Genomic DNA, 27,196 nt, shown 5'->3' on the forward strand with positions numbered 1-27,196 from the left:
GTGAAGCTAATAAAAAATAATTATTTATAAATATTATAAATACGGGGAATCAGAGTTCGATTTCGGAGAGCGAGCCTGAGAAACGGCTACCAGAACCAAGGAAGGCCGCAGGCGCGCAGATTACCCACGGAGAGTTACTGACATACTGACAAACTGACAAACAAACAAACTGACATACAAGTGAAGCTAATATAAAGCGTGTAAAAATCATTTTTGTCCGCTATGTGCTAACTTCACGGTCATGCACACTCTAGCATAAACTTTTGACGACGGAAGTCGCGAGGGTAATCCCTTAAAAAAAAACCTCGAAAATTGTCAAAAATTATAATTTTTTAATTAAAAAATATCATTTAGAAAAATAATACTTCCTACTTCGTTGAAGGTCGGCAGCAAAGTCCGCCATTACACCAGCAAAAGCGCTTCTAGCGTCTTTGCGTCTTTCCCGGCGTTCCATTTTTTCCTTCTCAAAGCCCCCACCAGGTGGCGCCACATTTTAAATCTAAAATTTTAATTGGTAAGTTTGAAATCTCAACAGTCTGAAGCTAGCCAATAAAAACGGAGAGTGTTGAAGGACGCCTCTCCGCAGTGACTGCGCAGTCTAACAGTTTTTCAACGAGTAAACGGCAAAGATGTCGGCTTGATAAATATTTTGGTCGGACGGTTAAATGTAGTGTTTCATAATTTCGTTTGTTAATTAATGTCTAGTGAAGAAATAAAAATGAGTTCGTTGTCAATATTAGCGAGTCATGATGAGCTCGTACGATGTACTAATGTTCTCGTCAATGGATCTTGCGAAGAAGGTTAGTTTTTTTATACAACATTTAATTATTGAAAATAAATTTTCAATGTGGCAATCTTTTATTATTTTTTATTTTATTTTTTTTTATTCAAATTCAATTGATAAAATTAATTTAAATTTTAGCACATGGTTAATGTATTAAATATTAATTTGGAAAAAAAAATTATTTAGAAAATTAATAATTAGTCTAAATAATTTATGATGCTAAATTTTAGCGACCTCTGGTCATATTTATAATTATTTTAGCAATTACTTAAATTATTATAAGAAAAATTTTATTTTTGAGGGATCAAAAAAATTATTAATGTCATTTTTAAAAAAATAATTTGATGGGCTTAATTTATTTTTTAAGAAAAATAAAAAATATTGTCAATACCCGTGTAAAAAAAATTCGTCTTAAAATTGTCGTTCGTTTAAGATCTTAAACGTGACACAAACCAAGACTATTTTAAGACTCTTTTAAGACGCCAAAAAAAAAAAAAAATCCGAGAGCAGATTTTTGAAAATTTGCTTTTCGAATTTTTTGTGAAAATTAATTTTTAGACGATTTTACGACTTTCTAACCGCAATATTTTTGAGTAAGATGTTTTTAAATTGAATTTAAAATTATTATCTGACAATTTTAAGACTTTTTTAAGACGTTCTGTTTTAATGTTCCAGGGCTCTGTTGCTGTTTGCTCATTTCAAAATAGTCTCTAAATCTTTTTTTAAGATTTTTTTAAGACTAATTTAAAAATTATTTTAAGACTTAAATCTTAAAATAGTCTTAAAATCGTCTTGAAAAAATCTTAAAATAGTCTTAAAAAAATTATTAAAAAATTTTTAGGCTATTATAAGATGATATCACAATGACAGCTCCAGAAAATTATTATGGAACGTCTTTAAATTGTCTTAAAATTATCTTAAATTAGTCTTAAAAAAATCTTAAAAAAAAATTTAGACTATTTTAAGATGGACTAAAAGCAACAGCGCCCCGGAACATTAAAACGGAACGTCTTAAAAAAGTTTTAAAATTGTCAGATAATAATTTTAAATTCAATTTAAAAACATCTTGCTCAAAAATATTGCGGTTAGAAAGTCGTAAAATCGTCTAAAAATTAATTTTCACCACAAATTCGAGAACCAAATTTTCAAAAATCTGCTCTCGGAATTTTTTTTTTTGGCGTCTTAAAATAGTCTTAGTTTGTGTCACGTTTAAGATCTTAAACGAACGACAATTTTAAGACAATTTTAAGACGATTTTTTTTTACACGGGTATTGTCTGCTAATTTCAGTAATTTAATAATTATTTTTTATTTTATTATAATTTTTTAAAATTCATTTATGTATTTTTAATTTGGAAAAAAAATTATTTAGAAAATTCAAAATTAGTCTAAATAATTTTTTATGCTAAATTGTAGATACATCTGGTCATTTTTATAATTTTTTTAATACTTAAATTATAACAAAAAAATTTATTTAAAGAATTTTATTTTTGAAAGCTCAAAAAAATTATAGTAGTTTTTAAAAAATAATTTTCTAGACAACTTATTTTTTAGGAAAAATAAAAAAAATTGTTGTGTCTGTTAATTTTAGTATCTCAATCATTTTTTTTTAAATTATTTGTGTATTATAATAAATTTTTAAAAATTTATTAAGGTATTTTTAATTCAAAATAATTGTAAAAAATTATTTATGCATAATTTTTGATTTTAAATAATTAAAAAAATTCATTTATGTATTTTTAACTTGGAAAAAAAATTTATTATTAGTCTAAATAATTTTTCATGCTGAATCTAGACATCTGGTCATTTTTATAATTTTTTTAACAATTAAATTATAACAAGAAAAATTTATTTAAAAAATTTCATTTTTTTAAAGCTTAAAAAAATGTAATTTTTTTTAAATTCATTTTTTTTTACTTAATTTATTTTTCAAGAAAAATAAAAAAGATTGTCAAGTATCTGCTAATTTCCGAATCTTAATAATTATTTGTATGTTATTTTTAATTTTATAACAATTTTTTTAAATTCATCTATGTATTTTTAACTTGAAAAAAAATTCATAATTATTCTAAATAATTTTTGATGCTGAAATTTAATTATACTGAAATTGAAAGACATTTGCTTATTGTAAAAAATTTTTCAACTAATGAATCATAGCAAGAAGAATTTAATTAAAAAATTCTATCTTAGAAGCTCTAAAAAATTATAAATGCAATTTTTTAAAAATAATTTTGAAACGTAGTTTACTGTTGAAAAATTGTCAAGTGTATGGCAATTTTGATGTCATGAAATTTAGAGACATCTAGTCATTTTTTTTAACAATTAAATTATAATGAGCAAAATTTATTTAGAGAAGTTTATTTTTGAGAGCTTAAAAAAATTATTTTTATGCAATTTAAAAAAAAAAAACAAAAAATTGTCTAGTACCCGTGTAAAAAAAAATTGTCCCAAAAATGTCCCAAGCGTGGGACATCCAAACGTGACACAATTTGGGACAATTTTGGGACATCTCAAAAAAAAATTAAAAATTTTAAAATAGTGCGTTTAAGTAATTTTTCGTCGATTTTAGGTATTTTTTTGAAGATTTTCAGAAGACTTCACAATTTCATGACAATTTTACTACAATTTTAAATCGTTTTTAAATGATTTTGAAGAAGATAATTTATTTTGCACAGCTGTAGATTTGTCTAGAAATTAATGGATGAAACATTTATTGAACATTTTTGGGACAATTTTAGGACATTTTCGGAACATTTTTTTAATATTTTTAGGACAATTTTGAACGTTTTTCAAATAATTAAAAAAAAAAAACAATTTATTTTTGCACGGTTGTAGATTTGTCCTAAAATTAATAGATGAAAAATTTTAGGACATTTTTGGGACAACTTGAGGACATTTTTGGGACAACTTTAGGACATTTTTGGGACAATTTTAGGACATTTTTGGGACAATTCTGTAATGTTTCTACAACAAACTTTGAACATTTTTAGAACTATTTCACGACACTTTTGACCGATTTCAAGAAAGATAATTTATTTTTGCACGCTTGTAGATTTGTACTAAAATTAATAGATGAAAAATTTTAGGACATTTTTGGGACAACTTTAGGACATTTTTGAGACAATTTTAGGACATTTTTGGGACAATTTTAGGGAATTTTCGGACCATTTTTTAAATATTTTTTTTAATATTTTTTCAAAAGTGTCGTGAAATAGTTCTAAAAATTTTCAAAGTTTGTTGTAGAAACATTACAGAATTGTCCCAAAAATGTCCTAAAAATGTCCTAAAATTGTCCTCAAGTTGTCCCAAAAATGTCCTAAAATTTTTCATCTATTAATTTTAGGACAAATCTACAACCGTGCAAAAATAAATTGTTTTTTTTTTTTTTTTAATTATTTGAAAAACGTTCAAAATTGTTCTAAAAATATTAAAAATTGTCCCACAAATGTTCAATAAATGTTTCATCCATTAATTTCTAGACAAATCTACAGCTGTGCAAAAATAAATTATCTTCTTCAAAATCATTTAAAAACCGTTTGAAATTGTAGTAAAATTGTCATGAAATTGTGAAGTCTTCTGAAAATCTTCAAAAAAATACCTAAAATCGACGAAAAATTACTTAAACGCACTATTTTAAAATTTTCAATTTTTTTTAAGATGTCCCAAAAATGTCCCAAATTGTGTCACGTTTGGATGTCCCACGCTTGGGACATTTTTGGGACAATTTTTTTTTACACGGGTATCTTAATAATTTTTTAAAAATTATTTAAAATTTTTAAAAATTTATTTATGTATTTTTAATTCACAATACGTAAAAAAAATATTCTATGTCATATTTTTAATACAAAACAATTTTAAAAAATTTATTCAAGGATTTTTAATTTAAAATAATTTTTAAAAAATTATTTGTCTTATTTTTCACTTGAAATAATTTTTAAAAATTTAAGAGTTTTTAATTTAAAATAACAAAAAAAAAAATTATTCATGACTTTTTTTATTCAAAATAATTTAAAAAAATTAATTTAAAGGTTTTTAATTCAAAATAATTTTTAAAAATTATTTGTCTTATCTTTGATTTTAAATGATTAAAAAAACTTATTTATGTATTTTTAATTTTAAATAATTAAAAAAAAATTATTTGTCTTATTTTTCACTAAAAATAATTTTAAAAAATTTATTTAAAGATTTTTAATTTAAAATCATTTTTAAAAAATTATCTGTTTTATTTTTAATTAAAAAAAAAAAATTATTCACATTCAAATAATAAAATTTCCAGAATTTTTGCAATTCGCGCTAAACCAAGAAGAAACGCGTCAAAAATGGCTGTCAGCAGTTTTAGAATGTCAACGCTTGCACTGCGCATTAGAAAAATCTCGCCACGAGTCAACAGACCTAGAGCGCAAATTATCTCACGCTCGTCGCTTGCTCGACGAAGAAAAGCGTCGCCGACGAGCCGCAGAGGAGCAAAGAAATTCTTTGGAGCGTCAAATTGCAATGGCGAGAGATTTATTATTTAACGACGGAGGTAGAAACTTAAACGACGAAACGCGCGAAAAATTGCAATTTCTGAATAACACAACTTTAACCAACGGGCGGCACAGCGGGACCACAAATTCTAAGGACTACCACAACGACAAGCTGAACACGATAGCTGAGCTGGACTCTACAGGGTCTATTTTAAGCGATTTAAGCTGCTACTCAAAATCTGAGGATGATTTGGATGCAAGCATGCTGCTGAACCAGAACTTTAATAAGCGGGACTGGAAAGAGCACAGACCCAGTGGAGAGTATGTTACAAGGAAGAGGAAGAGTACAGTTAATAAAGTTGTTGATTTAAATAATTCTGACAGGATTATCGCGACGACTACTGTAGTAATGCCTAAAGAAGGAGCTGTTACTGCTTCTTCAGTGATCGAAGCGATCACTGGAGATGAGAACCGAGACCCGAATGTGGTTCAAAGGTCCAGAAAGAGGCGCAAGAGTGTCGATCGCAAGTCCACGAAGGATTTTTATGACGCTGATGATGACACTAAGCCTTCAGCGCCCTTGCAGGATAATTTTACTTCAGGGTCTGATAATGAAAATGTTTTTAAGCCCAGTCCTAATATTGGAGGGTATACGTTTAATACAAAGTCTATGAGGACTCATAGTTTCGCTGGAAAGACTGTTATTAAGTCTGAGGTATGCTCGCCTTGTGGCAACAGGATCAAATTTGGAAAATTGGCGCTCAAGTGTAGGGATTGTAAGGCTGTGACTCATTCTGAGTGCAAGGATTTAGTTCCGCTGCCTTGTATTCCTGTTGGGAATACGCCTACCCTTCGTGGAGTTACGGTAAGTTTTTTTGGAGATTTAGTTACGATATAGAGTAGCTATTTAGTTAATATAGTAATACTATATTATATTTATATTATTACTTAAATAATTTAGTATAGACCGGATAGCTCAAATGGTAGAGTAGCCGACATGTCTTCGGAAGGTTCTGGGTTCGAATCCCAGTCCGAGCTATCTAATAATTTTTTCTCGCATATTCTATAAGCTCACATTAAGATGATCCTCTCCACATTCCCTTCTCAATCCTTTCTTACTAATATCCTGTTACGTGAATGTGGAACGCTTCACGTAATAATTACCGTAACTCCTATTCTTTCCCGCTTCACAGCATTATTTATATTTGTAATAATTAATTAATAATAATTATCACTTACCTATTTACTATATAGTTAATAAAGTCACTTCGTGACTGCCGTAACTTGTAAAATGTTAATTTATATAATAAATTTTGGAAAATTGAACTGTACTTTTTTAAATATTGAGGTTTTTTAAGATATAAGCTCATCCTAATGTAACACGCGTCGAGAGCTTTCATTTGAGTACCCACATGCATTTTTGATATATTTTTCATATATACATATATGTAATATATATAAATATATGAAATATATGAAAAATTAATGTGGGTACTCGAATAAAAGGTTTTGATGAGTGTAACATCGGGATGAGCTTATATCTTTAAAAATGTCACTAGTTGGTAAGATACAAGGTCATTTCTTAATTATTGATATTTTTAAAGATATAAGCTTATCCTGATGTTACACTCCTCAAGAGCTTTTATTTGAGTACCCGCATGCATTTTTGATATATTTTTCATATATACATATATATAAATATATGAAAAATTGATGTGGGTACTCAAATGAAAGGTCTTGATGAGTGTAATGTCAGAATGAGCTTACATCATTAAAAATGTTAATAGTTCACAAGATACAATGTCATATCTTAATTATTGACGTTTTTAAAGATATAAGCTCATCCTGATGTTACAATCTTCAAGAGCTTTTGTTTGAGTATCCACATGTATTTTTGATATATTTTTCATAAATACATATATATAAATATATGAAAAATTGATGTGGGTACTCAAATGAAAGGTCTTGATGAGTGTAATGTCGGAATGAGCTTATATCTTTAAAAATGTCACTAGTTAGTAAGATACAAGGTCATTTCTTAATTATTGATATTTTTAAAGATATAAGCTTATCCTGATGTTACACTCATCAAGAGCTTTTATTTAAGCACCCACATGCATTTCTATTTATTTTTCATATATATATATATATATATTAGGGTGGCGCAAAAAAAACCGACTACTTTTTTTTTTAAGTCTCGAGTAAAAAAATGTTAGTTTTTGATGTTTTAAGAGCCCTCACCAAAGGACAGCTCAAAAAAAAATTTTAAGAGGTCACTCCAAATTTCTTAAAATTTCAAAAATCGAATTTTTTTTTTTTTAATTTTTTTTCTCGTTACAGTATAATTTTATAGACCAAAAAAAAATAAGTTTCTGAAAGTTTCAGTTTAAAATTTAAATTTTGAAAGGTCGCTCATAATTTTTTTTTTTTTTTTTTCTTTAATTAGTCATATCGCCGACTTTAAGTGTTGGGAGTGGTACGTTGAGGTCTTTTTGGTTTGAAAAAATCTTAAATTTTAAAAAGTATTTGATCAAATCATGTACTTTGAGAATTAAATAAAATTATTTTTTTTATTTCAAAGGGTACAATTGCCGATTACACGCCAATGATACCACCAATGGTACCATCAATCGTCGTTCATTGTATAAATGAAGTTGAATTACGTGGAATGAGTGAACCAGGATTATACCGTGTCAACGGTGCAGCCAACGATGTAAAATGTTTAAAAGAAAAATTCTTGAAGAACAAAGGAGTTCCTAACTTATCAGAAATAGAAATTGCGACTATTTGTTCCACTCTCAAAGACTTTTTAAGGTAACATTATTTTTTTTAATTAAACTAGTCAAAAATAATAATCAAATTTTTTCTTCAATGAAATTAATTAAAATTAATTATAAAAATTTATTTAAATTAAATTAATCAATAGTAATAAAATTATTTAAAAAATTAAATTAATATAAAACTATCGGAACTTGTGAATTATCATTAAAAATATCATTAGTTGACCAGATGCAATGTCATTTCGTAATTATTGACATTTTTTAAGCTATAAAATCATTATGATGTTACACTCGTCGAGACATTTCATTTGAGTACCCACATGGCATTTTTTATATATTTTATATTTATGGTATTTGTGAAATATATAAATATATGAAAAATTGATGTGGGTACTCAAATGAAAAGTCTCGATGAGTGTAATATCGGGGTGAGCTTATATCTTTAAAAATATCATTTGTTGACAAGATACAAGGTCATTTCTTAATTATTGACATTTTTTAAGATATAAACTCATTTTGATGTTACACTCATCAAAAGCTTTCATTTGAGTACCCATATGCATTTTTAATATATTTTTCATATGCATATATATATATATATAAATATGAAAAATTGATGTGGGTACTCAAATGAAAGCTCTTGATAAATGTAACGTCAAGATGAGCTTATATCTTTAAAAATGTCAATAATTGAGAAATGACCTTGTATCTTGTGAAATATTGACATTTTTAAAGATATAAGCTCATCCCGACGTTACACTCATCGAGACCTTTCATTTCAGTACCCACATGCATTTTTGATATATTTTTCATAAATATATATACATAATATATATAAATATATGAAATATATAAAAAATTGATGTGGGTACTCAAATGAAAGGTATCGATGAGTGTAACATCGGAATGAGCTTATATCTTTAAAAATATCATTAGTTCACAAGATGCAATGTAATTTCTTAATTATTGGCATTTTTTAAGATGTACACTCATTTTTATGTTGCACTCATCGAGAGCTTTCATACGAGTACTCACATGCATTTTTAATATATTTTTAATATATACCTTATTAGGGTGGCGCAAAAAAACCGACTATTTTTTTTTTTTTTTTTGAGTCTCGAGTGAAAAAATGTTAGTTTTTGATGTTTTAAGAGCTCTCTCAAAAGAACAACTTAAAAAAAAACTTTTAAGATGTCGCTCCAAATTTTTTTAAAATTCAAAAATTGTCAAAAATCGAATTTTTTTTTTTTTATTTTTTTTCTCGTTACGGTATAATTTTATAGACTAAAAAAAAATAAGTTTCTGAAAATTTCAGTTCAAAATTTGAATTTTGAAAGGTCGCTCATAATTTTTTTCAATTTATTAGTGCATTAGTTTAGATTTTTTCGAGCGACCTTTTACTATTCAAATTAAAATTCCATGCATTTTTTTTTTTTTATTTAGTACAATAATCGATAAAAATACATCACGAGATGAACTAAAAATCAAGCACAATATAGAAAAAATAATTTTTTTTAATTTAATAATTTTATTTAATCACCTGCCAGGCGTGGGTTCGAATCCCAAGCTGGTCTTAGAAACCAGCTTAGTTGAGATTTGACCTTGCCGCGTAGGTTAAGATTTTTTCAAACCAAAAAGACCCCAACGTACCACTCCCGACACTTAAAGTCGGCGATATGACTAATTAAAGAAAAAAAAAAAAATTATGAGCGACCTTTCAAAATTTAAATTTTGAACTGAAACTTTCAGAAACTTATTTTTTTTGGTCTATAAAATTATACTGTAACGAGAAAAAAAATTAAAAAAAAAAATTCGATTTTTGACGATTTTTGAAATTTTAAAAAATTTGGAGTGACCTCTTAAAAATTTTTTTTTAAGCTGTCCTTTGGTGAGGGCTCTTAAAACATAAAAAACTAACATTTTTTCACTCGAGACTCAAAAAAAAAAGTAGTCGGTTTTTTTGCGCCACCTTAATATACATACATATGATATATATATAAATATATAAAATATATGAAAAATTGATGTGGGTACTCAAATAAAAGGTCTCGATGAGTGTAACATCAGGATGAGCTTATATCTTTAAAAATGTCAATAGTTCACAAGATACAAGGTCATTTCTCATTTATTTATCTAGAGATCCGAACAAAAACAGTTTCACTGTAAAAAAATCGCGCCAAGTCCACGTTCATAAGACTATTAAGAAAAAAAAATTTGTTTTTTTCTTTACAAAAATATATAAAATAAAACAATTAAAAAATCCAAGTCACCGATATGATTGTTTATGATTTTCGGAAATTAAAAAAAATTTTGTTATAAATTTAAAAATTAAAAAAAAAGTTTGGAACGTATTTAGTGTGCGCGGTTGCAAAATTTAAAAAAATTGAAATACACAATGACGCACACCAAGTACGTTCCAAAATTTTTTTCTTAATTTTTAAATTTATAACAAAATTTTTTTTAATTTCCGAAAATCATAAACAATCATATCGGTTACTTGGATTTTTTTATTTTTTTATTTTATATATTTTTGTAAAGAAAAAAACAAATTTTTTTTTCTTAATAGTCTTATGAACGTGGACTTGGCGCGATTTTTTTACAGTGAAACTGTTTTTGTTCGGATTTTAGTATTTTTACACGCTTTATATTAGCTTCACTTGTATGTCAGTTTGTTTGTTTGTCAGTTTGTCAGTATGTCAGTAACTCTCCGTGGGTAATCTGCGCGCCTGCGGCCTTCCTTGGTTCTGGTAGCCGTTTCTCAGGCTCGCTCTCCGAAATCGAACTCTGATTCCCCGTATTTATAATATTTATAAATAATTATTTTTTATTAGCTTCACTTGTATGTCAGTATGTCAGTATGTCAGTATGTAACTCTCCGTGGGTAATTTGCGCGCCTGAATATTTTTGATAATCAACAAATAATAGTTTAAAAACTAAAAATCACGCTTTTATAAATAAACCAAACTAAAAGTAAAAATAAATAATAGTTTAAAAAACTAAAAACACGCTTTTTATAGAAAACCAAACTAAAAATAGAAACTAAATTTAAGTTAAGAATAGTGTTAAAAATTTCAATAAATATAAATTAATAATAGTGTAAATAAAAAATGTATTTTATTTAAAAAAGCGTGGGGTGCTTTTTAAGATATTATCAAAATGATAATCACTCTACTCATATCTGTCAATAAAATATTTATAACTATTGACACCATGCACCTCACGCTTTTTAAAATAAAATACATTTTTTTATTTACACTATTATTAATTTATATTTATTGAAATTTTTAACACTATTCTTAATTTAAATTTATTTTCTATTTTTTAGTTTGGTTTTCTATAAAAAGCGTGTTTTTAGTTTTTTTAAACTATTATTTATTTGTAATTATAATAAAAATTTACAATTGGTACCAACTTAATTAAATCTCGCGTTGGTTGCATTTTTTATAGCAAACTATCCCCTTGAAACTACAGTTTATGTAAAAATAATTCCAGCGCACCCTGGCGGGTGTAGATGCAAGCTGTGAAATATCTTTTTTTAACTGTAGTTTCCCATCTAATGAAGGATTACTATGCATTCTCGAATTATTTAGTCTGTGGCAGATCACTTTGCCCATCGAAAAAAAGTCAGGATCGAAATTTTTGCGTTGCTATAGTTTGTGCTGATTAAATTTAATAATTTCAAGTCGATTAATTGTTATAAGTGAATATAATTAATTAATAACAGTCAAATAAAGTATGAATTACTGTTATAATATACAATTTAGGAAAAAAAAGTACCGTAGAATTAAATAAAATTTTGCAACCTCAAAATACCGTTCTGCTTACAGTAAACACAGTCGGTAGTCTGGCGCTCCGTTTACAACGGATTTGAACGGAACTTGGCGCCAGATTCTACCGAATCTATGGATAGAGCATTTTCAAATGTCTATAGTAGAATATAAATAATAGTTTAAAAAAACTAAAAACACGCTTTTTATAGAAAACCAAACTAAAAAATAGAAAATAAATTTAAATTAAGAATAGTGTTAAAAATTTCAATAAATATAAATTAATAATAGTGTAAATAAAAAAAATGTATTTTATTTTAAAAAAAGCGTGAGGTGCATGGTGTCAATAGTTATAAATATTTTATTGACAGATATGAGTAGAATGATTATCATTTTGATAATATCTTAAAAAGCACCCCACGCTTTTTTTAAAATAAAATACATTTTTTTTATTTACACTATTATTAATTTATATTTATTGAAATTTTTAACACTATTCTTAATTTAAATTTATTTTCTATTTTTTAGTTTGTTTTTCTATAAAAAGCGTGTTTTTAGTTTTTTTAAACTATTATTTATTTTTTATTTTTTTGTTTGGTTTATTTATAAAAGCCTGATTTTTAGTTTTTTAAACTATTATTTGTTGATTATCAAAAATATTCAGGCGCGCAGATTACCCACGGAGAGTTACTGACAAACTGACATACAAACTGACATACAAGTGAAGCTAATATAAAGCGTGTAATAATCAAATTTTTTAAAAATTTGTTTAGGTCATTGCGTGAGCCACTGATAACAGTCGGTCTCTGGGCGGACTTTGTCCGTGCGACAACAATATCAGACAAGCAGGATGCGGACGCAGCGCTGTACCAAGCGATATCAGAGCTTCCACAGCCGAACCGTGAAACCCTAGCCTTCTTAGTTCTCCACCTGCAGCGCGTGTCATCCACACCGGAGTGCAAAATGCCGATCAGCAACTTGGCCAAGGTGTTTGGACCTACCTTGGTGGGCTACAGTTCCCAGGAGCCGTCTGCGTCGTCAATGCTCTCGGAAACAAAGACCCAGGCCGCGATTGTTGAGAGTTTGTTAAAAATTCCCTCAGATTACTATGCGAATTTTGTAAACCCTGATTGTATGAACAACATCGGGACTCCCCAATCCGGGGAACTCAAGCACACGCCATCTACAGAGTCTCTGTTGAAACGCACCGCTACTAAAGGGTTCTTCAACACTCCTCTGGCTTCCAGTCGGACATTCTTGAGGAAAAATAGAAAATATTTTGCCACACCGCCTCATAATAATAATATTTAAATTTTTCTCTAAAATAAAAAATGTTTTAATGAGTAATCTCAATTATAAACTATATAATTTATTAAATATATATATTTTTTTTTTATTAAGAAAATTATTCTAAGCCTTGGATTGCCTTTTTACTTAAGTAGTAATTAGGAATTATTTTTTATGGTTGCACTTGATATTAATTTTTTATGTAATGGTTATTGATAAGCTTTTGAGTGTTTATAATTTAATATAAATAAATCATTTTTAATTAATTTTTGATTTATTATTTATCAACTTAAAAAAATAAACAACATTTTATTAGATTGATCTCTAGATACATAAATAAGAAATTACCTTGTATTTTGTAAACTATTGACATTTTTAAAGATATAAGCTCATCCCGATGTTACACTCATCGAAACCTTTCATTTGAGTACCCACATCAATTTTTCATATATTTTATATATATATATATATATATACATGAAAAATATATCAAAAATGTCATGTGGATACTCAAATGAAAGCTCTTGATGAGTGTAACATCGGGAAGAGCTTATATCTTCAAAAATATCAATAATTAAGAAATTAGCTTGTATCTTGTGAACTATGGACATTTTTAAAAGTATAAGCTCATCGCGATGTTACACTCATCGAGACCTTTTATTTGAGTACCCATATCAATTTTTCATATATTTTATATATTTATATATATTATATATATATATATATATATATATATATATATGTATATATGAAAAATATATCAAAAATGCATGTGGGTACTCAAATAAAAGCTCTCGATGAGTGTAGTATCAAAATGAGCTTATATCTTCAAAAATGTCAATAATTAAGAAATTAGCTTGTATCTTGTGAACTATGGACATTTTTAAAAGTATAAGCTCATCGCGATGTTACACTTATCGAGACCTTTCATTTGAGTACCCATATCAATTTTTCATATATTTTATATATTTATATATATTATATATATGTATATATGAAAAATATATCAAAAATGCATGTGGGTACTCAAATAAAAGCTCTCGGTGAGTGTAGTATCAAAATGAGCTTATATCTTTAAAAATGTCAATAATTAAGAAATTACCTTATATCTTGTAAACTATTGACATTTTTAAAGATATAAGCTCATCCCGATGTTACACTCATCGAGACCTTTCATTTGAGTACCCATATCAATTTTTCATATATTTTATATATTTATATATGTTATATATTTGTGTATATGTAAAATATATCAAAACTGCATATGGGTACTCAAATTAAAGCTCTTGATGAGTGTAACATCGGGATGAGCTGACATCTTTAAAAATATCAATAATTAGGAAAAAACTGTGCAATTTTAAAGAAAATTATTCAAAGCCTTGAATTGCATTTTTACTATTTAGTCATTTAAAAGGAATTATTTTTTATGGTTACACTTAATATTAATTTTTTTATGTAATAATTATTGATAAGCTTTTGAGTGTTTATAATTTAATATAAATAAATAATTTTTAATTAATGATTTTATTTATTATTATTTATTATTTATCAACTTGGAAAAATAGTCAACATTTTACTTTTTCACAATTTTTTAATATTAGAATAGATCAATTTTTGAAGGTTCTGATAAACATTTTTTCTTTTAACTCCCAGCATGATTCCCAGAAAAGACTTAATCTATTATCACCGTTTGAACAAAAATGTTTGAAATCTTGGATTATTTTCTTTTGGAATACCTCGTCGCCGGCTGAAGTTGATACTGTTTTCCATTTTCTGCTGACCATGTGATTCCATGACCATAAGAAACCCATCTTTAATTAAAATTTTTAAGTTAATTTTGAGCGTAACATCAGAATGAGCTTATATCTTGAAAAATGTCAATAATTAAGAAATGACGTCATATTTTGTCTAATGATGATTTTTTTAATGATACAAGCTCATCCTGATGTTAATCTCATCGAGACCTTTCATTTGAGTACCCACATCAATTTTTCATATATTTTATATATATATATATGATATTTCTAATATTTGTGAAATATGTAAAATATATAAAAAAAATCGTGTGGGTATTCAAATGAAAGGTCTAAATGAGCGTAACATCAGGATGAGCTTATATCTTAAAAAACATTAATAATTAAGAAATGATTTCGTATTTTATCTACTGACGATATCTTTAACGATATTAGCTCATCCTGGAGTTACACTCATCATGAGCTTTCATTTGAATACCCACATGCATTTTTGATTGAAACAAATATATAACATATATAAATATATAAAATATATGAAAAATTGATGTGGGTACTCAAATGAAAGGTCTCGATGAGTGTAACATCGGGATGAGCTTAGATCTTTAAAAATGTCAATAGTTTACAAGATATAAGGTAATTTCTTAATTATTGACATTTTTAAAGATATAAGCTCATTTTGATGTTACACTCATCGAGAGCTTTCATTTAAGTACCCATATGCATTTTTGATATATTTTTCATACATGATATTTGTGAAATATATAAAATATATGAAAAATTGATATGGGTACTCAAATGAAAGGTCTCAAATAATGTGGGTACACAAATGAAAGGTCTAAATGAGCGTAACATCAGGATGAGCTTATATCTTAAAAAATATTAATAATTAAGAAATTATTTCGTATTTTATCTACTGATGATATCTTTAACGATATTAGCTCATCCTGGAGTTACACTCGTCATGAGCTTTCATTTGAATACCCACATGCATTTTTGATATATTTTTCATATATATATATATATATATATATATATATATATATATATATATATATATATATATATATATATATATATAATCGCGTTCATTAATTCGAGTCAGTTTTTATGTTTAGAGATTTATATATATATATATATATATATATATATATAATATATATATATATATATATATATATATAATATATATATATATATACATATAAAATATATATATATATATATATATATATATATATATATATATATATATATATATATATATATATATATATATATATATATATATAATCGCGTTCATTAATTCGAGTCAGTTTTTATGTTTAGGGATTTATGGAAATCTCTAAATTTAGAGGTTTCTAAAATCTAAAATTGGAAAATTTTAAATTTAGTTATTCATAAAATAAGTTAAACGTAAGAAATGATAATATTAAAACAACAAAAATGTAAATTATGTCTTAAGTAAATTAAGCTTGTAGGAAAACATGCAAATTTAAAAAACAGCCAACTTTAAAAATGGAAATCTCTAAAAGAAGTTATTCGTAAAATCAGAAATTAAAAAAAAAAGAATTCATAAAATCTTACAAGTCTAAAGATTACCGAATAAAGAAATAAGGTAAAGCCCCAGTATATGATCATGTACCAGTATATGATCACTCCATGTATTTGTATATCTATATTCGCAAATATAGGTATACAAATACATGGAGTGATCATATACTGGTACATGATCATATTGGGGCTTTTACCTTAATTATAAAAATTGGATGAATTAAAAAATATATAAACGAAAAATTTGAACATCTACAAAAAATGTAATATTAAAAAAGAGGTTATTTAAAAATACGATCTTTAAAAATTGGAAAGTAGTAAATATTGAAACTTTAAAACTTTACCTCTTGAACTTGGCCGATACTAAAATTTGTAATTATTAAAATTGGCCGATTCTAAACTCGGGAGTTCATAATATTAGTTAATTTCAAGCCTGAACCCGATAATATTGATGTAATATCAAAGATATTTATTTATTGTATGAGATTTTACGAATTTTAGGCCTTATTGTGTTATTCGTGGTGGATTTGTAAATCTTTTAATAAAAATAATATACTTTTCATGTTGCTATTTTTTTTTTATTTTTTTTTTATTTTAAAAATATAAAAATTTAATTTTTAAGGGATCACCTAACGGCCATCTCTAGACATTTTCAATTTTTGAAAAGTCTATCTCAATGAAAAGTATAAGTATAAAAATAATATACTTTTTATTGAGAACACAATTTTTTTTTTTTAATTATTTCGTCAATAACTAAACTTTTCGATTGTGATAGCCTAAAATTCGTAAATTCGCATACAATAAATAAATATCTTTGATATTACATCAATATTATCGGGTTCAGGCTTCAAATTAACTAATATTATGAATTCCCGATTTTAGAAACGGCCAATTTTAATCCTAATATAAAATTGAGATGAAATGTATGTGGCATCAAACTATTCGTAACGTGATTGGTCAAATATATCATAAGCATGAAAATATATGCAAATGCTACAGTCAGGCGCGCGCTTGCGCGCGCAAATTCAAATTCTAGTCCCATAATAAAATTGAGATGAAATGTATGTGAAACCAATTTATTCGTGATGTGATTGGTTGAAAATATTTATTCTCCTTCTGATTGGTTGAAAGTGAATATAATATACATAAACTACACATAAATATATCATGACCATAAACATGAGGCGCGCGCTTGCGCGCGCAAATTTGAATTCTAGTGATTACAAATTTTAGTATTGGCTAAGTTCAAGAGGTAAAGTTTTAAAGTTTCAATATTGAGTACTTTCCAATTTTTAAAGATCGTATTTTTAAATAACCTCTTTTTTAATATTACGTTTTTTGTAGATGTTCAAATTTTTCGTTTATTTATTTTTTAATTCATCCAATTTTTATAATTATTTCTTTTTTTTTATTCGGTAATCTTTAGACTTGTAAGATTTTATGAATTCTTTTTTTTTTTAATTTCTGATTTTACGAATAACTTCTTTTAGAGATTTCCATTTTTAAAGTTGGCTGTTTTTTCAATTTGCATGTTTTCCTACAAGCTTAATTTACTTAAGGTGGTCCTTTCGTCGCCAATGTAAAATAAAAAATATTAGATTATGAGTAAATTTAATTTTTTTCTAATAGTTAAGGTCCTTATTTATCTTATAGTGAAGTTTAAATTATACTTTACCGGACAAATTTTTGAAAAAATGAAATTTTTAAATGTTAGTATTTGTTCAGAGTCTTACGAGAAAATCAGACGTTTGCAGTATTTCTCGAATTATACTATCAGTCATGGATTAGATGAAGTAAAAAAAAACTAAAAATCAGATTTTCCAAATATTCAGGTTTCTTTTTTTGCAATAAAATATATCAGTTACCGAGATATTTATTGAGAAATTAATATTTAAAAATCACAAAAAATTCTCAAGTTACCTACTATAAAATGGAGTCAAAAGATTTGGCAACGTTGCGTAGCGCGCGAGCTTCAGACCATTCAATAAATTCAAACTAAACTTTAACGCGCTTATGTTTTTCATGCATACTTATTAGTTAATTTATTGTTAACAAATTTTCATAATTCATAATTGAAAAATAAAACAATAATTAAAAAATACTAGCATTCCTGCCATGAGACATTAGAATTAGGGGTGTGCGAATATCGTTCGAATCGAATCGAATCGAATATTGATATTCGATTCGAAATTCGACGAATAATTCGAAAAATTTCGAATAATTCGAAAAAATTTGAATAATTCGAATAATTTGAAAATTTTCGAATAATTCCCGAATAGTTCGAAAAATTCGCGAATCATCGAAATATTACTGGATCTTCTATTGTTTCCAATTTGAATTTCATTACATAGTGTATAAAAATATTATATTTATAAATTTATTTATTTACTAGCTGTTACCCGCCCTCTCCACTGGGCACTTTATAGAATTGTATTTTTAGATTTAGACATGAAATTTAATTGAAGTATTGTTTTGACTTGCACAGATTTCAAATTCCATCGGATTGGCCTGTACCTTTTAACTATGTAATTATTCTAGCTAATATTCATTGTAACGTTTAATATGCAATCACTGTAATATTCCCGTCATTTCTTAATTAATAACTTTTTTTAAAATACAAAGGAAGAAGCGCGCTCGATTTTCTAGTTTTCTATACAAAATAGATGTCACGGAAAAAATTTGTATTAACGGAAAATTCGTCGCACTTTAAGTTAGGCAGATTTCAACTTCACTTATGAGACCTGCAATTACTTTAACTGAAACTTTCAATGCTGGAATTTGAAATCTGTGCAAGTCAAAACAATACTCCAAATGAATTTCGTGTCTAGATCTTAAAATACAATTCTATAAGGTGCTCAATGGAGCGGGCGGGTAACAGCTAGTGAATAAATAAATTTATAAATATAATATTTTTATACACGATCTAATGGAATTCAAATTGGAAACAATAGAAGATCCAGTAATATTTCGATGATTCATATATCAGCCATATTAAAGCAAATTTTAAGGGAGTTGGGAAAGAACGGATAGGGGAAAGGGGGGGACCTACTCAGTGGGAATTTTTTCCGTAATTGAAAAAATAATCAGACAGCCCAGACTGGGAATCGAACCCAGATCTTTCGGTTACGCGTCAAGGGCTCTTCCAGTTAAGCTATCCGAGACAAGTACTGACTACTTTATTCAGTCACGTATATAAGTGTTATTTTCGAAACTTTTCGAATTATTCGAATTTTTTCGAATTATTCGTCGAATTTCGAATAATTCGAAAATTTGAATTATTCGATTCGAATTTCGAATCGAATATTAATATTCGATTCGGAACGAATAATTCGTAAGTTCGAATTATTCGCACACCCCTAATTAGAATGTTATGGTTTTGTGACTAAACATTTTCAATTAATTTATTTATTTACACTGACTGCAAAAAGTTAAACACGGTTAAGGTTATATTGTGCAAATAAAAATGTAAACAACCGAAATAAAGCGTTGCCAAATCACGGACAGGTTACTAACAGCTGATTTACAACAGTCAAATTAATTTTTGTATTTAACTATTTTTTTTTTTAATTTTCAAAATTTCAACGATTAATGCCTCATATACTATTTATTTTTTAATTTTAGGAATTTTTATGGGTTTTGTATTTTAATTTATTGAAAATTTACTACTACAGTTGTTATGACTCAACTGGAGCGAAAGGACTTCCTTAAGACATAATTTACATTTTATGACACTGAAGTTAGCAGACGCCTAAAAATTTTTGATTTTTTTTTATTAATTAAATTACAACTAAAAAGATATTTCTAAAAAATTGCATTTATAGTTTTTCAAATTTTTTACATGTGAATTTTTTTTTTAATTGTTTAATTGAAATTTTTTTAATAAAAAATTTACAAAAATTTTGAAATGTCGGCTAACTTCATTTCTATTACATTTTTGTTGTTTTAATATTATCATTTCTTAGGTTTAACTTATTTTATGAATAACTAAATTTAAAATTTTTCAATTTTAGATTTTAGAAACCTCCAAATTTAGAGATTTCCATAAATCCCTAAACATAAAAACTGACTCGAATTAATGAACGCGATTATATATATATATATATATATATATATATATATATATATATATATATATATATATATATATATATATATATATATATATATATATATATATGTCGGAGATAATATCGAGCTGGGTTTTCCTAGAGATAGGAAAATTCCCAATATTTTAGTTTGTCTGTTAGTTTTAAGCTAAATTGTAAAGCATAGAATATTGAATAATTATTTATGACTTAAGCCGATTATAATTTTTATGGTTACGGCTATGGGCTTGAGCCCGGAGTGACAATGGTCACCAAACGTAGCCGAGGTCACAGGATAGAAGTAAAAAGTATATAGTTAAAGATATCGACAGACAATGAGAGCTGTCGAAATATTTTTTGAGAGAAGAAGTCCAGTCGACGCTCTCTGTATTGGACCTCTCTGTATTTGACCGCTCTCTGTATTTGACCACATTCTTCCTCTGTATTTGACGATTTTACACAGCTCTTATGGACAAGGACGAGTCAAATACAGAGAATGGTCCTGTACGGGCGAGTCAAATACAGAGAGCGTTGACTGTACTTAGGGTACTGAGACGAGTAATTCTTTTGAGCATTGATCAAGTAAAGACATAGAATATATCCTGCTGACCCCGGATTCGTTCTCGGTCTTATTCCCCAGCGCTTTTACCTTGTATATTAACTATATTAGGATAATTAATCGTAGTATTGTTTATACAAGTTAGCGTACATTATATTTCAAAATTTAGATCAGTGTTATATTTTATTTATTCTAAATTAATAAATAATTTAATAAACGAATCCAATGGAATGTACTAACGCCCCTAATAATGCTTTTCCGACATATATATAAATATATATATATATATATATATACAGAGTGTCCTAGAAGTAACGGACGCCATTGTAGCATCTGATAAACAAAATAATTCTGAGACGAAAAGTCCTTAGCCATTTTTTAATCAGACGCATAGATAATTAATTATTAATTAAAATAACGTCCTTTTATGCGTTAGAGAGAGAGAGCACTAGTGTCCAGTCAAGTGCGTTCCAACGAAGACGCTTGCACGTGTGAATGTGTAAGTAAATATATGTGACTACGTTAGCTATAGAAACTAGTTAGTCATACAGTTAGTTGTGTCTTTGTTTGAGACATACTTTACTGGACACTGGCACTCTCTCTCTAACAAATAAAGAGACGTAATTTTTAATTAATAATTCATTATCTATACGGTTAATTGAAAAATTGCTAAGGACTTTTCGACTCAGAATTATTTTTTTCATCAGATGCTACAATGGCGTCCGTGACTTTTGGGACACCCTGTATATATATATATATATATATATATATATATATATATATATATATATATATATATATATATATAGCATAGCATATATGCATATATATATATATAGCAGAGCATATATATATATATATATATATATATGCTATATATATATATATATATATATACATATATATATATATCGTTTCAGATGCCATAAGGGCATATACCGGCAAAAGGTCCTGGTGAAAAGCCATAAGAGCATATAAAAAATTTTTTTTCGGGAATCGACATAGTTTTGTCCATAATGGGGAGAAATGCTAAATAAAAAATTTATATGCCCTTATGGCTTTCGGGACCCACCTCGGATGCCATAAGGGCGTAGCAAAAAAATTTTTTTTTGGGAATGAACTTATTTTTGTCTGAAACGTGCAGAAATGCAAAAAAAAAAAAATTTCGCCGAACTAAAAATTTTTTTGGACTTAGAAAAAAAAACAAGAATTTTTATTATACGCCCTTATGGCATCCAAGATGGGTCCCGGGAGCCATAGGGGCGTATAAAAAAATTTTTTTTCGGTAATCGATGTATTTTCGTCCGAAATGTGCAGAAATGCAAAAAAAAAATTTTATACGCCCTTATGGTTCCCGGATGCCATAAGGGTATATAATTTTTATACGCCCTTATGGCACCTATAACGCGATATATATATATATATATATATATATATATATATATATATATATATATATATATATATATATGAAAAATTGATATGGGTATTCAAATAAAAGGTCTCGATGAGCGTAACATCAGGATGAGCTTATATCTTAAAAAATGTCAATAACTAATAAATAACTTTGTATTTTGCCTACTGATGACATCTTTAACAATATAAGCTTATTCTGGAGTTACACTCATCAAGATCTTTCATTTGAATACCCACACGGATTTTTTTATATATTTTATATATTCCAAAAATATGAGAAATATCATATATATAAAATATATGAAAAAATTGATGTTGGTACTCAAATGAAAGGTCTCGATGAGCTTAACATCAGAATGAGCTTATATCTTAAAAAATGTCAATAACTAATAAATAACTTTGTATTTTGTCTACTGATGATATTTTTAACGATATAAGCTCACTTCGATGTCACACCACCAAACTTTCATTTGAGTACCCACAAGCATTTTTGATATATTTTTATATATACATATATATAATGTATATAAATATACAAAATATATGAAAAAATTGATGTTGGTACTCAAATGAAAGGTCTCGATGAGCTTAACATCAGAATGAGCTTATATCTTAAAAAATGTCAATAACTAATAAATAACTTTGTATTTTGTCTACTGATGATATTTTTAACGATATAAGCTCATTTCGATGTTACACCCATCAAGAGCTTTCATTTAAGTACCCACAAGCATTTTTGATATATTTTTCATATATACATATATATAATGTATATAAATATACAAAATATATGAAAAATTGATGTGGGTACTCAAATGAAAGGTCTCGATGAGCTTAACATCAGAATGAGCTTATATCTTAAAAAATGTCAATAACTAATAAATAACTTTGTATTTTGTCTACTGATGATATTTTTAACGATATAAGCTCATTTCGATGTTACACCCATCAAGAGCTTTCATTTGAGTACCCACAAGCATTTTTGATATATTTTTTATATATACATATATATAATGTATATAAATATACAAAATATATGAAAAATTGATGTGGGTACTCAAATGAAAGGTCTCGATGAGCTTAACATCAAAATGAGCTTATATCTTAAAAAATACCAATAACTCAAAAATTAATGACATAAATACATTTTTTTAATAAATTTAGTAAAGAAATACATTCAAAAAATTTTTTTTTCAAATAAATAAAATGAATAAAATAAAAAAAAAATTATATAAATTTTTATTAAAAAAAAAAAAATTACCCTTCTATCCAGACTAAAGTCATCTTTATTCTTCCCACTAACATGCCGAGTAATATAAGCTTCATGAGGACTCTGCTGATCAGGATGAACGGGATACCTTTTAGAAGCAGCAGCAATATTCCTCCTTACAATATTAGTCCCAGTTCTCTGGCGAGGCTTGCAAGACTTCGGCGAGGGTACAAGAATAAAAACATTCCCCGTGATATGTACATACTGATGATCACTGTCCGAAGACTCAGCATGACAAGGCAGGAAGCCGAACCTCTGAAGAATTGCTTCTTGGAACAAAAAGAGCCTCTGCTCATAAGTGTCCTTGTGAAATTCCTCAAAGATAAATTCTTTGTTGATCATCAGGCACTCAGTGTTAAGAGGAATGAAAATAGGCCCTCGCAAGGGGTCGCTCTTTAGAGTATAAGGCAGCGCGAGGAGGTCACTGGGGATCGGGATGATCTGGATGCCACAGCCTTGGGCTTTCCGCTGCCAGGAGAAGACCAGATCCGAGACGATGCTTCCGGAAGAGGCGACCCACTGGGCGACTAATTCGTAAGCGTGGTCTGCTCGGTACATCGACTGGTACCTCAAGTGGCCCCACTCGATCCGGTCGCTCTTGTTGTTCAGGTCGATGTCCAGGTGCGTGTGCTTGTACGGCGACGAGGAGATCCTCAGGTCCTTGCTGGAGAGAATTTCCGAGACTTCGATGTCGTCTCGAAGAAACGCGGGGATGTTCGACTCGTCTATGGGCTCGCAGCTGGAAATCGGGATTGGAGATGTCACTGAGGGAAAGGAAGGTCCTGAGGACTGGCACCAGCCTTTTGGAGCCTCCATCTCGACTTCTACCCACTCGTTCTCGAAGCTTTGTAAGTCTCCGAGTGGCAAAGGGTCTGAACCTGTGAAAATAAAATATGTTATTAAATAATTAATTTAAATCAGGATGTTGCAAACCAAAATGATGTTATGTTTTTTTTTTTTTTTTTCATTTATTTTAACATGCGACGTTTCGTCAGTTTTATTCTGACATCATCAGGCACCTTGAAATTTTACAATATAGAAACACATAGTCCTTAATTTACAATAAATTATTGCGCATGACATTTTAATATACAAACTAATTTTTTATTTTATTTTTATATTTTTATATAATTAAGAAAATGAAGAAAATTTTTTCTTCAAAGTATTTATTTAATAAAATAAGTTTTTTTAAATTAAATTTAGTATCATATTGTTAAAAATATCATTATTAGACAAAATAAGAGGTAATTTCTTAATTATTGACATTTTTTAAGATATAAGCTCATCCTGGCGTTAAGCTCATCGAGACCTTTCATTTGAGTACCCACATCAATTTTTCATATATTTATATATATTATATATATATGTATATATGAAAAATATATCAAAAATGCATGTGGGTACTCAAATAAAAGCTCTTGATGAGTGTACCATCGGGATGAGCTTATATTTTTGAAATATATATTATATATATGTATATATGAAAAATATATCAAAAATGCATGTGGGTACTCAAATGAAAACTCCTGATGAGTATAACATCGGGATGAGCTTATATCTTTAAAAATGTCAGTAGTTGACAAGATACAAGGCAATTTTTTAATTATTGACATTTTTTAAGATATAAGCTCGTCCTGATGTTACGCTCATCGAGACCTTTTATTTGAGTACACACATAATTTTTTTGATATATTTTGTATATATGATATTTCTCATATATGTGAAATATATAAAATATATGAAAAAATTCGTGTGGGTATTCGAATGAAAGGTCTCGATAAGTGTAACTCCAGGATGAGCTTATATCGTTAAAAATATCATCAATAGACGAAATACAACGTCATTTCTTAAATATTGACATTTTTTTAGATATAATCTCATCCTGATGTTACGCTCATTGAAACCTTTCATTTGAGTATCCACACGAATTATTCCATATATTTTATATACATGATATTTCTTATATTTGTAAAATACACCAAATATAAAAGCGCGCTTAATTTTCTAGTATAATTGAAAGAATAAGAAAAAAATTTTTCCGGCGTATTTAAATGATAAAATGATTTTTTTACATTAAATTTAATATCATTAAAAAAATCTTGACTTAAATTTGTGCCTTTTTAACATTTTATATACTGAAATCTTTATAAGATTAATATTAATGATTTTTTGCTAATAGAATTCATTTTAATGATAGAAGAAAATTTTGTCTTTATATCGCGTGACTAATGCAAAAGGGCGCTCGAAACACAAAGATCTGTAAAAAAAAAATTCGAGTATCCTAAAGCTAAAAGGGCACATAAAAAAAATTTAAGTTTTTATAAAAAATTTTGATAAATAGCTTCACAAGACATAAAATAAAAAAGTTTAATGAATAAAAAAAAATTTCTTAACAGCCGGTCCCTACACGGAAAGAACAAGATGACACTAGGTATTATCCAAGATTATACTCAGTGATATCTGTGGTGAAAAAAATTTTCAGATAGTAGCTAAAAAAATCCAGATTATACTGCGTGATATCTGGATTATACTCATTGTAATTTGGATTATACTAAATATTATCTAAAATTTTTTTTTACTCAGTATAATCCGGGATGATATCCAGTGTCCTCTTGTTCTTTTCGCGTACGATTGCAGCTTCATATTTCTCTTCTAGACAAAGAAGAATTTTGAAAAAAACGCTCTGCTACGTAATAGATTTTTTAATTATCTATTTCGTATAGCAGGGTGTTTTTTTCAAAATTGTCATTTGTTTAAAAGAAAAACATAAAACTTCAATAGCTTTATAATCATGAATGCACCGAGGATAGTAGTGTTTCTTGCAGTGAGTGCGACGCGAGAAAAAGAGGGGATCAGCTGATTTTAAGTACTTAAACAATATTGAAAAAATAATAATTTTTAACTATTTTTATACAAGCAATGGATAATTAAATTAATTGAAAACTAATGGGATTGAAATAATTTTCAAATAAAAAATAAATTAATACAATCACGCATATTTTGCAATTTTTTAAAAATATTTTTAATTGTAATTTTAAAAGAGTCTATGTTGAGTTAGAATACGCCTCTTTTGTGTGAATCTACCGTTTTTTTTTTTAATTTTTAGACTAAAAATGAGCATTTTAATGAATTATTTAGAAAAAAAATTTATAAGCCCTTTTAGCTTTAGGTCAAAAAATTTTCAAATTCCTAAAAGGGCGCATAATTAGAGACATACGCCCTTTTAGCTTTAGGAAATCAATGTTTGATTTTTCGACGAAGAATATGTCAACTAGTCGATTGGTGATAAAAAAAAAATTATGCGCCCTTTTTGCATTAGTCACGCGATATATACCCCCTAGAAAGATTTTTCTACTAGCGAGAAGCCGTAGCCATCTAGCGGCAAAGCCAGTAACTAACTTCTAATAAAAATCACCAACTAAAATATATAATTATATGATTAATTATAATTAAGAAAATAAGAAAAATGTTGTCTTTC

At 27.4% G+C, this 27,196-nt stretch overlaps 2 protein-coding genes across 10 annotated transcripts in view; one reads left to right on the forward strand and one right to left on the reverse strand.

The window, feature by feature from the left end:
* Positions 1–589: 589 nt before the first annotated feature.
* LOC123271076 (rac GTPase-activating protein 1-like) lies at positions 590–13,134 on the forward strand. The gene is made up of 4 exons (XM_044737312.1): positions 590–800; positions 5,060–6,114; positions 7,831–8,063; positions 12,570–13,134. The coding sequence occupies exons 1-4, from the start codon at positions 698–700 to the stop codon at positions 13,105–13,107; spliced, it is 1,929 nt and encodes a 642-aa protein (XP_044593247.1). The 5' UTR covers positions 590–697; the 3' UTR covers positions 13,108–13,134.
* The window catches only part of LOC123271074 (GATOR complex protein Iml1), a 56,743-nt gene continuing 42,531 nt past the window's right edge, over positions 12,985–27,196 (reverse strand). For 8 of the 9 annotated variants that reach the window (XM_044737310.1, XM_044737309.1, XM_044737306.1 and 5 more), the window contains 2 exons: positions 23,710–24,596; positions 14,610–14,894 (listed from right to left, as the gene is read on the reverse strand). In XM_044737310.1, coding sequence (XP_044593245.1) covers positions 14,691–14,894; positions 23,710–24,596 — 1,091 coding nt within the window. In that variant the 3' untranslated portion in view covers positions 14,610–14,690. Of the gene's footprint in view, positions 13,116–14,609; positions 14,895–23,709; positions 24,597–27,196 lie in introns of those variants that run through there. The other variant, XM_044737304.1, reaches the window with a different exon arrangement.

The sequence above is a fragment of the Cotesia glomerata genome, linkage group LG8 (genome assembly GCF_020080835.1).
Source record: "Cotesia glomerata isolate CgM1 linkage group LG8, MPM_Cglom_v2.3, whole genome shotgun sequence".
NCBI classification, from domain to species: Eukaryota; Metazoa; Arthropoda; class Insecta; order Hymenoptera; family Braconidae; genus Cotesia; species Cotesia glomerata.

Coding starts and splice junctions, on each gene's coding strand:
- LOC123271076 (XM_044737312.1), top strand. CDS start 698: ATGTCTAGTGAAGAAATAAAAATGAGTTCGTTGTCAATATTAGCGAGT. Junction 801..5,059: donor CAATGGATCTTGCGAAGAAG/GTTAGTTTTTTT, acceptor TAAAATTTCCAG/AATTTTTGCAATTCGCGCTA. Junction 8,064..12,569: donor ACTCTCAAAGACTTTTTAAG/GTAACATTATTT, acceptor AAATTTGTTTAG/GTCATTGCGTGAGCCACTGA.